This window comes from Trematomus bernacchii, unplaced genomic scaffold (genome assembly GCF_902827165.1).
Source record: "Trematomus bernacchii unplaced genomic scaffold, fTreBer1.1, whole genome shotgun sequence".
Classification (NCBI taxonomy): Eukaryota; Metazoa; Chordata; class Actinopteri; order Perciformes; family Nototheniidae; genus Trematomus; species Trematomus bernacchii.
This window is the reverse complement of record NW_022987739.1, coordinates 30762095-30778226: the sequence shown is the minus strand read 5'-3', so window position 1 is coordinate 30778226 and position 16132 is coordinate 30762095. Positions and strand designations below refer to the sequence as shown.

Here is a 16132-nt window from a genome sequence, read left to right as displayed (position 1 = left end):
AAAAAAGTGAATGTACTTAGTTACTTTCCACCACTGATATTGCACAACCTTCTAATCTACAGCATGATGCAACATTAGTATTCAAGCAGTAAAAACACAATATATAATAGTATCATATTTACACACGTTGCTGCACTTCATTACTCATTCAAACAACCTCATAGCCTGGCCTTGCATGGGGTGTTATGAAATAAAAGGTCCATTTATTTTCTGACCTGTGTCACACAACATCAAATGAATGTTTGTGTCAAAACATCACATATAGACATAATCAATACTGTTGCTTAATATGCATTTTGCTCACAGTTTACTAGGGTCTGAATGCAGGGCCTACTTTCTGTGCAGTTCTGTCACAGTGAGCTTTTCCCTCTCACCTTCCCTCCCTCTTTCTCACCCCGCCCATGCTTTTCTCCCCTATCAGGCCTCTTCAATCTCACTTCTCTTTCCCGTATTCCCTCCATTTCTCCACCTCTCTCTTTGCAGTCCTCCTCCTCCTCTCTCCATCCCCCATTTCATCTCCCTGTTGGCCTCCATCTTTCCTCTCTCGTTTTCTAAGTGGCTCCAAAGCCGTCTTGGCTCATCTTTGTCCCTGTATGCCTTCTTCGATGCTGCAGGGAGGAGGCTTTGTCTGTCAAAAGAACCTCACAGATTATTGTCCTGGATTACTTTCCTTTGGGTTTTTGACATCATGCTGTGTGCTGCTGCAAACTGCATAGAGTCACTCTGTTGAAGAGTCAAACAGGTTGAATAGTTATCGGAGCAGCGCCGTTGATATCTTCCCAATAACACTTTGTTGTTTAGTTGTTCTGTGAAATGCCGACACACTTCTTTGCATTACTTTTACCGACAACAGACTGCTCCTCATCGGGGTTTACACATATATTCATTACCTAAACAGGAAGTTGATGGTGGCTATAAGTTTCCCTGCAAAATATGATCATCATAAAATATGCTACAATGGATTTGCACGAGAGTGGCAGAATATAAGAATACTTGCAATTCAATGATGCGTAAAGAATATTGAATTTGTAACTTGCAGTGGTTTAATTAAAACAATTATTCAAGCAATGTAGTCTTGGCTTTACATAGGGTTGGATGAGCCATAGGAGACCAATTAAAAGAAGGGAAAAACCAATTAAGCACAGACTGAGATATCGTTAGTCTGTACTGTAAGTCTCTAATGTTCTGAAAAATAAATGGATATACATACATACACGACTTTATTAAACTCTGCCCTGCTTGCATTTGTAGTCTCGAGGCCGAAACAAAGATAAATGGTTAAAAAAACATTGGTACACGTTCTTTAAGTTCTTTATTTCTAAGAAAACTATCAACGGACGGGAAGTAAAACACATACTATATGCTAAATTGTAATTTTTTGCCAACAAACTCAACATGCAACAGGCCAACTTTAACATTTAGAAAGCTGATACCGACTCTCTTGTTACCGTGACATCCACGTATTCTTAATCCTCAGGTGTAATGTACGTTCAAGGCTCTTACATTGATTAAAGTCTTATGGTAGATGTAGTATCCTTTGTTCTTGTCTTCCATTTCTTTTGGGGGCTTTGTTGACGTTGCAAATGGAGAAGTCTTAATACATCTGACAGAAAAGTGTAATCGTCATCATTCTCCTCTCGTCTCCGTTGAAAGTATTTTGCTTTTCCTTTCCTCTGATCTTCTCTCTGTCTTTGATGATGTGCAGCTCAGTCTAAATGACTTCTCTGATTCCCTCAGGTGGATGAAATGAGAGCAGGTATCCTCTCTCTCTCTCTCTCTCTCTCTCTCTCTATCTCTCTCTCTCTATCTCTATCTCTCTCTCTCTCTCTCTCTCTCTCTCTCTCTCTCTCTCTGATTCACCGCTTCAAAGACATGACTGTTGGTGTTCTGTGTGCGCAGGTAAAGGCGATCTGATTGGCTCGGACTCCCTGACGAAGGAGCAGGTGATTAAGACCAACGCTAACGTGAAGGCGCTGACGTACTGCGACCTTCAGTACATCAGCCTGAAGGGGCTGCGCGAGGTCCTGCGTCTCTACCCAGAATACGCCCAGAAGTTCATCTCAGAGATCCAGCACGACCTCACCTACAACCTGAGGGAGGGCCACGGCGCCGACGTGAGTAACACAGAGAAAAGGACTCATCTAAGAGTTCATAATAATAATAATAATAATAATAATAATAATAATATATGGGATTTTGATAGTGCTTTTCCTAATGCTCAAAGACGCTTAAAGAGTTGGGATTGGATTGTTTGGATGAGACTTTTGCAAACTGGCCCTTAAAGGTGGGGTAGGTAATTTTGGAGAAACCAGCTCGAGTGCGCTAGATTTTGAAAATACACAGCCGGAAAAAATCTGCCACTTCCTCACAGAGCCCCTCCTCCAACACACACGAACGCGCACATGACCAATGAGGGCACGAGATAAGTTTGTGCCCAGATGGAAGGCTGACAGGCAGGTAGGCCATCCAGTTATTTTAGCCGGGCCGGCTCAGATGATTGGTCGTGCTTTTTTACAGTACTACAGCTTCCACAGATGACATTTTTTATGGATTTTTTTGTCAAAGCACTTCAGATATTCATTGCTATCGGGATGTTAAGAGCATTCCATGGAATATAACAACAAGTGTATCTCGAGCCGGTTTCTCAAACTTACCTACCCCACCTTTAAAGGGGACCTATTATGTAAAATGCACTTTTTGATGTCTTCTCTACATAAACATGTGTCCCCGGTGTGTCGGGGAACTCACAAAGTGTCAGAAAACAAAACCCTCTCTCTTTTCCTCCGTACCCAAATCTCTAAAAACGGGGCTACAACGGAGCTGATCCAGATTTGCTGCCGATATGACGTAATATCTGAAATGTGGACCCACGGCCCTACCAGAAACGTTGCTATCAGAAACAATGCCCGACTGTTTTTGGACGTAATATGGTCTGTGTTTACATTAGCATCGCTAACACTCAGAGCTAACCTGTACTGGAGAGAGTATGCACTTCTGAAATAGAGGGGGATGAGGCTAGAATGGGTGATCTGTCATAGACGTGTTTTTTATATATCTGAGACCTATAATATATGCCTAAAAATAGTATAATAGGAGACCTTTAAGAAAACAATAAAGTGTTGTTCATTTCAATAATCAACGTAGACTGCCCCCGTGTGGCAGTGGCTATAGATAATGGGGGGGGGGGGGTTGGATTTTTTCAAACGGTGTCTCTTAAAGTGGGAATCAGAAGGAAAAGGCAACTTTTTTTAGGGAATACTTTTAATTCTACAAACCGTTTACATTCTACAAATCATTTCAACCCTTTTTTATCCAACACTGAGGATTGGGAAACGAATAAGAGCATTTTGTATGACTTTGTCTAAAACCTAGCGTAGTTTGGAGAGGTATTTAGAGGATGAAGTGGCTGAAGGAGGGGACATGATTGGTTCAAATGTTAAAGGGTCAATGGAAAGTCTGTAGAGTCGACTGTACACAACTACATAACACTTGTTGTGCAAAAGACTAAAAAGGCTTTGTGATATAACAATAATAAGTTATATGTTGATATTTTATCATCATTATGTTTTTGTTGAATGAGGACCTTGCACAAAAATACACAAATAATTTATGGCAGATTACGCATTTAGGGTAATTTCCAATTTTGGCAAATGCACACCCTTAAAACACGACTCAGTCTCTCTCACAACAAACGTTTCTTATAAAAACAGGTAAGAGGACATATGTCGTAATAATATCAACAACACGAAATAAAAAGGATTTTGAGAAATCATTCATATTTATTTATTCCACCGTTACTTTCACTCAACAATGCATAGGTACAGTATAGTGAGATATAGAGACCTCCTTTACAATAGAGCCCTAATCGAATATAGATTGGAGGTGAAATAGGGTTCAATAATACATGTTCATGTCCCTTAGGAAACTTTATCCTGTTGTGAATGTTACTCCGTGAGGCAGGAGCTTTTATTCAAAGCACGTGCAACATGATCCAACATGTTATAAAGAAGACCCACATTCAAATATGACATGTCAGGCGGTAAATAAAAGCAGTAAGGTCCTTTATAAATAACAATAAGAAAAACGAAATAAAGATTTGTACTCCTGGATGCATCAATACCTCTCTGAATACAGCCCAGCAGATCACGCACAGCTCTCCAACAATACATGTGATCCTGTGCTGATGGGGAGCCTGAGAGACACCTTAAGATGACCTCTCAGACACTACTGTAAACCACACACACACACACACACACACACACACACACACACACACACACACACACACACACACACACACACACACACACACACACACACACACAGAGATCAGTGCAGCTTCAAAGGGCTTCTTCTATCCACCCACACACACACACACACACGCACGCACGCACGCACGCACGCACGCACGCACGCACGCACGCACGCACGCACGCACGCACGCACGCACGCACACACACACACACACACACACACACACACAAACACACACACACACACACACACTCTGCGCCTGTGGCTGGTGCAGCACAGAGGGAGGAAAACACGAGGACCAGAATAGCTCCGTGCTGCTGTTTGAAGCTGTCCTGTAGCTATAAATACAGAGCGGGGGGGAAAGCACTGGCTGACCCCGCCTGACTGTTGCTAAGATTGGATCCTGCGCGATATAAATAGCCCAGCCAGCCGAGGAAGAGGAGGAGGAGGAAGAGGAGGGGAGGGCGAACTTTGGCTCACTTTCTCTTCTTCACATGCGTCTTCCCCACTGCAGTGCCATGTGTTTCTCCTGTGCACGCCTCCTGCAGCATGTGAGCCTGATGCTGGTGTGTGTGTGTGTGTGTGTGTGTGTGTGTGTGTGTGTGTGTGTGTGTGTGTGTGTGTGTGTGGGTTGTGGGTGTGGTGTGTGGTTGTGTGCTGTGTGTGTGTGTGTGTGTGTGTGTGTGTGTGATTGTATATGAATGAATGCAAGAGAAGTGTGAATAAGCCTGCAGATAGAAAGCATCTCCTCTCGGTTGAAAGGAGGCCATCTCAAAAGGTGAATGAATGTTTAGAGCACCATAAAGAGATGTGTTAGACTTGATAAAAGATGTTAACGTGAAAGGGGAAAGCAGGGATTGAAAGGGAGTGGAAAGGGTTTAGTAAGCGTCCTCTGACAGTGGCACTTCTGCAGATGGACTGTTATATACGATACGATACCATATACTTTATTTTCCCCGTAAGGAAATTTGTTCTGGAGTCCGTCCTGCAGTTCCACATACATGCACATATACACACATAGTAAACATTAAAATACATACACATATCATCACTCATACAGCGTTTGAACAAACACAATACACAGACGCACATACTGACAATGGGAACCCTCATGGCCAACATTTAAAAAGTGCATTTCATTACATGTGAATGTTAAGAAGCTTAATGGTCATAGGTAGGAATGAGTGCTTATATGATCAAACAATGAGATGCTCAGGAACAACCAGGGTCCCCTGAGCTGTCCTTAGGATCAGGGGAACTATGCTGCATGCTTCAGTAGATCCTGTGCTGTTCAATCTGCAGCAGAGCAACACAGAGCACCTGAACGCACCGTGCAAACACGCTGCACCTGAACGCACCGTGCAAACACGCTGCACCTGAACGCACCGTGCAAACACGCTGCACCTACAAGAAGAACACCTTGTTCCTACAAACAGAGGTTACACAAAGTGCTTCACAAGCCAAGAGAAATGAAACCCTGAGGTAATAATTAGAGTAACAACAATTTTGTGGTTGAAAGAAACACTTAAATACAACAAAAGTCAATATATACAGGAGTAACTCAAACAAGAACAAGTACAAAAATAAACAAGAACTAAATAACGTAATATAATACCAAAAAAATGAATTATAAAATATGAAAAAATTGAATAAAATAAGAAAACGATACATGTTATTATAAAATAAGAGAAAAAACAAGAATAACATGAAAATAAAATAAGAATAAATTCCACTTCAATTAAAAGCCAAAATATAAAAGGAGGGTCTTCTTAAAGTACGGACATTGTCTAATGTACTTTTTTACTTACCATCTCGGCCCTTACTATACACACACACACACGCACGCACGCACGCATGCACGCACACACGCACACACCCACGCACGCACGCACACACGCACACACCCACGCACGCACGCACGCACGCACGCACGCACACACACGCACGCATGCACGCACGCACGCACGCACACACACACACACACACACACGCACACACACACACAGTAGTCTGCAGTCTGACTTCTGCTTGACTTGATCAGACAAACTTTATAACTCCCACGCACTCAGACACACACACACACACACACACACACACACACACACACACACACACACACACACACACTCCGACACGAGGCTGCTGCACACTTGTTATCACGCCCCCACATCACACAGCTCCCCTCCGTTTGGTTTCTTTCTCTGGAGGCTGAGAGCTAAGATTAGAACAAGAGAGCTAAAAATACACAGCGGTGGCAAAGGAGGGCAGTGGGGGAGTATGGGGGGGGGGTGTGTGTGTGTGTGTGTGTGTGTGTGTGTTTGCTGAGTCTTGATTAAAGGCACTAAGTGCACAGGGGGAATGTGGAGGAGTGTCGGCTTGAATGCATGATGGGAAATGAAATACATTCATTACTCTCTGCAGCGTTATTTTAAAGCCGCTGCAGGAGAAAGGCAATTCATATGATCCTGTAATCCCCAAAGCTGTTGTTCTCTACAGAAGAGGGAATGTATTTGGAGTGAAAGTCAAAGCTAATATCGTTGTTTTTAGACGGATACAGAAAGACTCTCTTATTGTTTTTGTGATTTATAAGCATTGAGGATCCCAGGAGAACTATGGGAACAGCCGGGGCTTTAACACGTGAAATACACATTCTGATGTTCCTTAAATAACTCATATGAATCCTGGTCGTGTGAGAGAGCGTCTTCCAGCGACATGTGTTAGAATTGTATAACGAAATGAAAGAAAAGACACCTGAGCAGTTGTTTGTACTCAACTTATTTTATTATTTATTAATATATACAGAGAAGCAAGAAGAAAATAAAGTTCATTGATGCAGGAGGGCAGAGAGCTTATACAACAAATAGCGCTATAAGACCTCAAATCTTATGGTGAAATAACTACAAACTTCACGATAAATGAAGTTCCAACACTCTTAAAAATACATCATTTTAAGTGTCATGGTAAGAATTTGATATTTGATCACGGACAGGGGCTGGGATAATACTGTGTGTGTGTGTGTGTGTGTGTGTGTGTGTGTGTGTGTGTGTGTGTGTGTGTGTGTGTGTGTGTGTGTGTGTCAGGTGCAGCACACTGTATTAAATGTAGCATGACAGGCTTCTTTGGCGAAGGCGGAGGCAAAACTAAATTCACTGCAAAACTAAAAAAGAAATAATTGGAGTTCTACTTTTGTTTCTGATTTCTCGCTGACACATCCCATCCGACACATTCCCTCGAGGGTGATGGGGAAAGTTTGGACACAGATTTATGAAAAATTCGTAATGTCAGCACAGTGTTTTCTGCAGACCTTTGCTGACCCTTTTCTGGAGCATTTTGTCGACTCAGCCCCACCTCCAGCCTCTGAAACCTCTCCAAACTGCAGCAGGGTTTCAGAAAGTGACAACACAACTTATTTTCCCTTCTTAGTCCTCAGTATAAAGTCAGGTGGACATTTTACATAACCTTATACTTTGTAAAGTCAGCAGAAATGCCACATTTTCTCTAATTTATTTATTATTATTTAAAGTGGACCTACAGTATCATGCTATATTTGAATAATATAGTGTAGGACCATACCTATATAAGGCATATTTATACTTTTTTTTTTTCAAAATACCAAACAGATCATGCATTTTAGCCATGCCTCATTTCGCTCAATTTGACAATTTCTAGCTCTGTTTTAGCAAGGGCTGATTCTGTGAGAACAGCACCACCTACAGGCCTGGCATATGTACTACAGCGTCTCCAGCGCTTTCGAACGGCAATGGCCGTGGCTGTCTCCTCCTGATTGGTGGAGTTGGCCCAATAGCCGTAGCGCCACCGTCCTGACGTCAGGACAGTGTTCAAATCTGGATCAGTTTTTATCAGATCCGTTGCAGCCCCTTTTTTAGAGATTTGGGTATGGAGGAAAATAGAGAGGGTTGTGTTTTCTGACACTTGGTGAGTTCCCTGGAACACCGGGGACACATATTCATGTAGAAAAGACGTACAAAAGTGCATTTAGCATGATAGGTCCCCTTTAATTTTATTCTCCAACTGCAGTACCTGAAAACACATCATTAAATAATAATGATAATATTAATAATATAAGTTAAACAAGTACCCGATGTACAGTAAGGTGAAATAAACACAATGCACCTTGAAAAATAAATAACGCCTTCTAGCCAGTATTACATTTTTTACCAGGGTCTTGAGAGAACACTATAGCACTGTCTTAAAACAAATTCTAAAAACTTCAAGTAAAAACAATGACATGAAGGAAAAATTGATATTTTATTGTCTATTTTGGCTTTGAAACCAGTAAAGAAAATATGCTCAATATCCAGGAAAACCATCTAGCTGACGTCACCTCTATGCTAGAATAGACCCATCAAATCCTGACAGGAACTTTGTGGAACTTTGAGAGAATAAATACCAAATGTTTGTGTGGAGACAAAGTGCTTTGTGTCTCTCTCTGTTGAAGGTGTGTGTGTGTGTGTGTGTGTGTGTGTGTGTGTGTGTGTGTGTGTGTGTGTGTGTGTGTGTGTGTGTGTGTGTGTGTGTGTGTGTGTGTGTGTGTGTGTGTGTGTGTGTGTGTGTGTGTGTGTGTGTGTATGTGTGTGTGTGGATAGAATTGGGGGATGAAACCCTCTTTATTGGTCACACATGTTCATGCACACATCACACACACATTGAAATTTGTTGTGAAATGTGTTCCCTGCCTTTTGCCCATCCTAGTGTGTGTGTGTGTGTGTGTGTGTGTGTGTGTGTGTGTGTGTGTGTGTGTGTGTGTGTGTGTGTGTGTGTGTGTGTGTGTGTGTGTGTGTGTGTGTGTGTGTGTGTGTGTGTGTGTGTGTGTGTTTACCAACACTGTGATGCAGCTGTGCTCAAAACCAACAGAAATAGTCTCTCTGCTGTTCTCCATAACTGCAGGTGTGAAGACTCTTTTATTATCTCACATTTGAATATCATATTTTATCTAATGATCTAAGTCAAAGTGGATTTGTGGGTTCAGTTCTGAGCCTGAATGAAGCTGGTCTGTAAAATGATGGCATGAAAGCAAAGTGTGTCCAAAATTATAAAGTTCTTATATTTGACATATATTGAGTACAAGAATGTAAATGTGCACTCGAAGACGGACAAATTATACAAAAGGTACATAAAACAATTCTCAGTGACTTCAAGAATAACAAGTAAACGTTTTGTCTGTTTTCGTAAATATAATTGCTTGGTTTTTTATTTCCCAAAAACCTGCCAATTTAAAGAAAAATAGAAATAATATATCTGTCACTCTGCAATGTTTCCACAACTACAAATTCAATAAAGAAGAGACAAAAAAAGTACTTTACAAAACTACAGTTATTTATGAATAAAAAATACATGACGGGAATTATTATTTATTGTGTACTGTCTTTCTTGAACCCCCCCCCCCTCCCCCTCCCTCCTCTCAGGTGGACTGGGAGAGTAATGGCGGTCTGGTGAAGAAGCTGCCGTCGATCCGTGAGGATGAGGAGGGTGGTGAAGATCAGAGCTCGGTGTCCCGCCCCGCCCGCTCCCCCCTGAGGCTCAGCAGGGGGCTGAACTCCCCCCTGCGCTCCCCCCTCCTCCCCCCCAGGCCCTTCAGAGCCCCCTCAGATCTCAACAGACCCGCAACTCTGCAGATCCCCGTGGTCAGTTTCTGCAGCGCAGCTCCTCCAGAACTCAGCCCCAGGTAACACACACACACACACACACACACACACACACACACACACACACACACACACACACACACACACACACACACACACACACACACACACACACACACACACACACACACACACACACACACACACACACACACACCAAGATACATGGACATACACACTCACACTCACACACACACACACACACACACACACACACAGACATATAGACAGACAGACAGACAGACACACACACACACACACACACACACACACATATATACACACACACACACACACACACTCACAGATACATGGACACACACACACACACACACAAACATATAGATCGGTATTGAAGAGGTAGAAGCAGATAAGGCTGTCGCATGTGTATGGTTGCCATGGTAACCTCCGGTAGCACACAGTGTGTGTGTGTGTGTGTGTGTGTGTGTGTGTGTGTGTGTGTGTGTGTGTGTGGAAAGTAAGAGTGTCAGTGTGTGTGCTCAGATTAATGACTGCAGTGGTGTGTGAACAGACCTGCTGATGGAGGGGCTTTCTGATCTGTGTGAATAGATATCACACAAACACACACACACTCACACACACTCACACACACACACACACACACACACACACTCACACACACACACTCACACACACACACTCACACACGCTGTAAATTATGATTGCTGTGTAATCTCTCTTTTCTTCATAGATTTGTGGACGGCATTGAAACGGACACCAACTCTCTGTGCTCTCAGAAGTTTGAGTTCAGTCCCAGCATGTCGCCTGCAGCATCGCCCTCCCCTTACACAGGTAACACACACACACACACACACACACACACACACACACTTCAGAGCAGGAATACCCTACCGTACCTGTACACAATCTTCTACACTTTCCCCCTCCGCCTTTTTCAGGGAAACATATATGTGTAATTGTTTTGTGATAACTGCATTTGTTACAGCTGTTAAAGATGGAGTTTTTTCAATACACGTTTCTACTATACTGCTGTGTAGCTTCCTACCAAGGTGTCAATACAGTTTGATCTTGACATAAATAAAAAATGATCATTTTGTTATCATTAATTTGAATCTAAATATTTAAAGTTATTCAAGTAAAAAACTAAACCCACACAGAGAGAGTAGTATGTAGCTTCTCTGTCAGAAGAGTAGTTTTATTCAGAAGATGTTGGAACAATACGTTTCCTCGCTGTATATAGCACCACCATGTGGCCACCTTTGATATTTTAAGCCTTTTTGTGATTACAAATGTGTGATTTTATTCTGTTGTGTGCGTGCAGGGAATCGGGAGCCCTCTGAGATCAAGCAGAGTGTTTCTAAACTGGCTGAGGAGGTGAGTGATGAAGATGAGGATGATGATGAAGTCTGTTAACACATCCACCTGAAGGCTCTAGTTACAATCCTTATTCAGCCTAACAGATGTCATTGCTGTAGCCCTTTTAGTATAGAATACCCCAAATTCACTGTCAATAAAAATGTCAATTCTGTATATAGTATGTAAGAAAAAGTTCCTACAAATAATTCATAGCATTTCATAGATAGTGTCCAGTTCCAGATGCATGGCTAATTCAATTATATTATTAAAATAACACATTAGAGGGATTAAGCTCTTTGAGGATTTCTTTAATATTCTGTGTGAAAAGTCAGCGTTCACTCACTCTGTGAACTAAAGGTATGCAGATTATGTTTCAATATAAATAAGGGTTAACTTTGTCAGAGAGTTTTGCAAACACAACAGTTTCCTCCTGAGCAACAAGAAACTTCATATTGCATTTGCATGAATTAACCTTCACTTGATTTGTGTGTGTGTGTGTGTGTGTGTGTGTGTGTGTGTGTGTGTGTGTGTGTGTGTGTGTGTGTGTGTGTGTGTGTGTGTGTGTGTGTGTGTGTGTGTGTGTGTGTGTGTGTGTGTGTGTGTGTGTGTCTCCTCTCAGATGAACAGCCTCACGAAGCAGGTGTCACTTCTCAGTCAGGAGCTGCAGGAGATGACCCGCCTCCTGAAGCCCCTCCTCCAACAATCCCCTCCTCCAATCCTGATGACCATAATGCCAAATCTAACCCCGCCTCCCAGCAGCAGCGCCAGCCAATTATCAACGAGCACCTGCTTGGTCCCGCCTCCCCTATCTTCTTCTTCCTCACCGAGACAAGACTCTCACTCCCTGTTGGACGGGGGAGACATCGAGGGTGTGGATTTGCCAGGATGCCTCTTACCGACTCCCCCTTCACCAAAAAGGGTTAATTTGTCTCCCAAACTTAAAAGCGCCAACCCCAACCCTCCCTCCCTTGAGGAAGGACTCCCTGAGGGTCCTTTAGTCCTCTCTGAGGGTCCTCTCCCCCTCCCTCCCTCCCCTGCTAACGGGATCTATCTCCCCTTTCTGCAGGACCAGCCTCCTTCCCCTTCACTTTCCCTCTCCTTCTCCATGTCTCTTTGCTCCTCACCCTCTTTCTCCCCATGCCTCCTACCTCCTCCTCCCTCCCAGGACACCCCCCCTCCTCGCCCAGCATACTCCCACTGTTCTGCACCCCCCTCCCTCACATCCTCTCCAGGCGACCACTCCACGGTCTCCGCCTCTCGGCCCATGTCTCTGGACTTTGTTAGGAGAAAGCAGGGAGACATCATCCCCCCTTGGTGCAACTCACAGCTGACCAAACCCCCCCCCACAGGAGCTGGAGATGCAGGAGATGTGGGGGAGACAGGTGGGGGAGGAGGGGAGGAACTCCACAGAGCACATCAGCTTCATCGATGAAGCGGAGCCGGCATTATTAACCGTTAAAACTGACTGAAAAGGAAACAAAGTAGCAGAAATTAGATCAGGGAAAGTGACTGAAATCACACACAGGAAGTGATTTTTCAGACAGGAAATGCTTACAGGACACACAGGAAGTGATGAAATAGTTACAGGACACACAGGAAGTGATGACATACTTACAGTACACACAGGAAGTGATGAAATACTTACAGTACACACAGGAAGTGATGGAATGCTTACAGGACACACCGGAAGTGATTTGTCAGACAGGAAATGCTTACAGGACACACAGGAAATAGAAACACCTGCAAGGCGGAGACATAAAGCCTGCAGCTGTCAGCCAATCAGTGTGAAGGACTTTTTTTTTTCCTACACTGATCACAGAACAGCACAAAATGTCTTATAGTATCAACACTTCAGTAGCATTAGCATTAGCAACTGTCCCACATACACAAATTGACCAAAAGTCATGTTTTAAAGTCAAATTTAGCTGATTATATAATTTCACTTCTTAAAACCCAGGGACTACAAACACATATCTCAGTGGGAAACATGTCAGATAATCACCACACTGGGACTGGGAATGTAAACTCACCTTTCAGAGCCAGTTTGCTTCATTAATTCGTTTATTTTTTGCATTTCAAATTAGAAATCTGCCTCTAGGATGGTGGAGGAACTCACTCAGCTTCAAATCCAACTATCTTGTCAGTCACACACATCGTTCATTCTCCAAAAAACATCCACATTTTGCCTGTAAAAGAAGTTTAAAGTGCACATTCGAGTGAAACGCCGGAGCATTAGTGCTTCTTTTTGAGACCTGAAGCGTGCTGGGTGTGCCAAAGACAAATTATGGACAGAAATATCATAAGCAGCCCCCATATATAACTGTTTCCCACCTCCTTTACTGTTTACAAGCAGCCTCTCAGATTGTACAGCAGACTCACATCACTCCTGAGCTTTAGCCATCCAGCCATTCGTGCCTTCTCTGCATTAAAGTTCCCTAAAGTCCTTTTCCTGGTTAGCATTCGGATCAAAATTAACACGGAAAGCCATCTACAGAGAACACTTTACCTACCTACCTAACGCACCTTTACCTAAAATGTAATTTATTTATTTATTCAGGCTGTGAATTTATTTATTTTTATTGATGACGAGGAAATATTATAATATTTCTAGGAGAGAAAGGTCTACCTTCCCGATTGTTATGTAGCACACACACACACACACACACACACACACACGCCCAGTAAGACACACACACACGCCCAGTAAGAGACACACACACACACACACACACACACACACACACACACACACACACACAGGCCCAGTAAGAGACACACACACATGCCCAGTAAGAGACACACACACACGCCCAGTAAGACACACACACACACACGCCCAGTAAGAGACACACACACACGCCCAGTAAGACACACACACGCCCAGTAAGAGACACACACATGCCCAGTAACACACACACACACACACACACACACACACACACACACACACACACACACACACACACACACACACACACACACACACACACACACACACACACACACACACACACACACACAGTAAGAGACACACACACACACACCCAGTAAGAGTCACACACACGCCCAGTAAGACACACACACACCACCATTTTTCATAAACCCTCAGAACTACAATACCCAGGATGCATCACTATAGGGGTTTGTTTATTTGCTTTGAGCACCATACGGTTACTTGTAGTATAGACAGTCATATTTCTGGTTTCAATTTTCTGTAACAGGAGCAAAGGACCTGGATTCTTGAAACTGAAACACAAAGCAGGACTCTGGGTTTTTTGGTGGTGGGGTTTTGGGGTCTTTGGGTACACAAAGGGGGTTTTAAAGTGCATGTCCCAGCTTTTTTTTGCATGAGGAATGTGCCTGCTTTTGAGCTGTGAGGGGCGGAGGAGTGAGGGCTGATGGGAGCTGACGGATGGATGCCCGCCCTGTTGGAGGCTGTTGGCTTTCAGATGTTTGAATAATTAAAGACTGCTGTTACATACACACTTTGCCAGGATTACATACTGTTCAAATAAAGAAGTGTTGTTTTGTAAGACGTCTGGTTTTTGTGCTGCTCTCAGAGGAAACATTATCCTCGGTTTGTGCCTCATCGAAGTCACAGAGGTGAGACGCCTTTCTCTGAAAAATAAATACCAAAAGGTCCGTTAACAACTTTTAATGCTGCTCTGGAGATATCTTCCAAATACATGTCATGGCGTGAACGTTTTATTGATTTGCTGCAGGCTCAGCATTTGGCCATGTGACTTATTGGTACCACTTTACAATAAGACTACCCTTATAAAGGATTCATAAAGGGTTATGAATTAGGTTGTAAACACTTTATGAATCATTAAGAACCATTTATAAACCAGTTCTAAAGTAGTTTGCATACATCAACACAGGCTCACTATTTGGCAAGATGACTAAGCCTTATATTGGCTACTTAGCGATAATCAACTGAGTGAACAACAGATACCAAGGATGCTGGCTGATGAAGACGAAGTAAGCTAGGTAGCAAATATAAGACTGAGCAGTACAGATAAATGTGGGCTCACTATTTGGCAAGCAACCGGTCACAGTCGCCCTGTTTATCACGTCTTATAAAAGCTTATTAAGGATTTATAAAGTGTTCACAACCTAATTAATAAATGAATTACAAACTATTCGTAAACCCTTGATAAGGGTAGTCTTATTGTAAAGTGGTACCGACTTATTTGTATTTTATTTGTATTGGACATTTGACTTATTCTACGACTTATATGCTTAAATAAATATCTGCATTTAGTTTTTTATTGCCCTTTCTTTACGTACTATCTTTTGGATTATCCTTGATTTTATTTCATTGACTCTACTCCCCGATGCATGCACTTGCACTGTCTCAAGATGACAGAGAAACCTCGACCTAAAACCAAACTAAAAAATATAGTAAAACAACTGTGTTTTCTTTCCTGGAGAGAAACTCCCACTGGAGGGATTTTCAGCCTTTGCAGACCATTTACATGCACTAAAACCTATATAAAAAAAAAACTAAAAAGCGTACTGGGGCCTCTTTAAAAAAAGCCTCTGGGTTAATATGTTGCCGAGAAACTTGTATTAACCTCTGTGACTTCCTCACAGTGGAAATAAATGAGGCACAGAGTACTGTATATGTATGCTTTAGACCAGGGGTCGGCAACCTTTTTGATATGAAGAGCCGTTAAGTGCTGCGGGGAAGCAGTGTGTGGACCCGTCAGCGCCACTCACATGATGCCGAATTTAACAAACTAATTTAAATAATTGGTTTAAACGGCATAATAAGGACGATCGTACGTTCTGTGATTCTCCAGAACACACATGGCCAGTACGCACCTGTGTAGCATATTATTACGTTCAGGATACGAAAATACAATTTTAAT

At 42.7% G+C, this 16132-nt stretch overlaps 1 protein-coding gene across 1 annotated transcript in view; it reads left to right on the top strand.

The window, feature by feature from the left end:
- Positions 1 to 13913, top strand: part of kcnh3 (potassium voltage-gated channel, subfamily H (eag-related), member 3) — a 179963-nt gene extending 166050 nt beyond the window's left edge. The window contains 7 exon segments of the mRNA XM_034146814.1: positions 1738 to 1756; positions 1900 to 2114; positions 9681 to 9940; positions 10633 to 10733; positions 11224 to 11276; positions 11878 to 12587; positions 12589 to 13913. Coding sequence (XP_034002705.1) covers positions 1738 to 1756; positions 1900 to 2114; positions 9681 to 9940; positions 10633 to 10733; positions 11224 to 11276; positions 11878 to 12587; positions 12589 to 12727 — 1497 coding nt within the window. The 3' untranslated portion in view covers positions 12728 to 13913.
- Positions 13914 to 16132: the final 2219 nt, after the last annotated feature.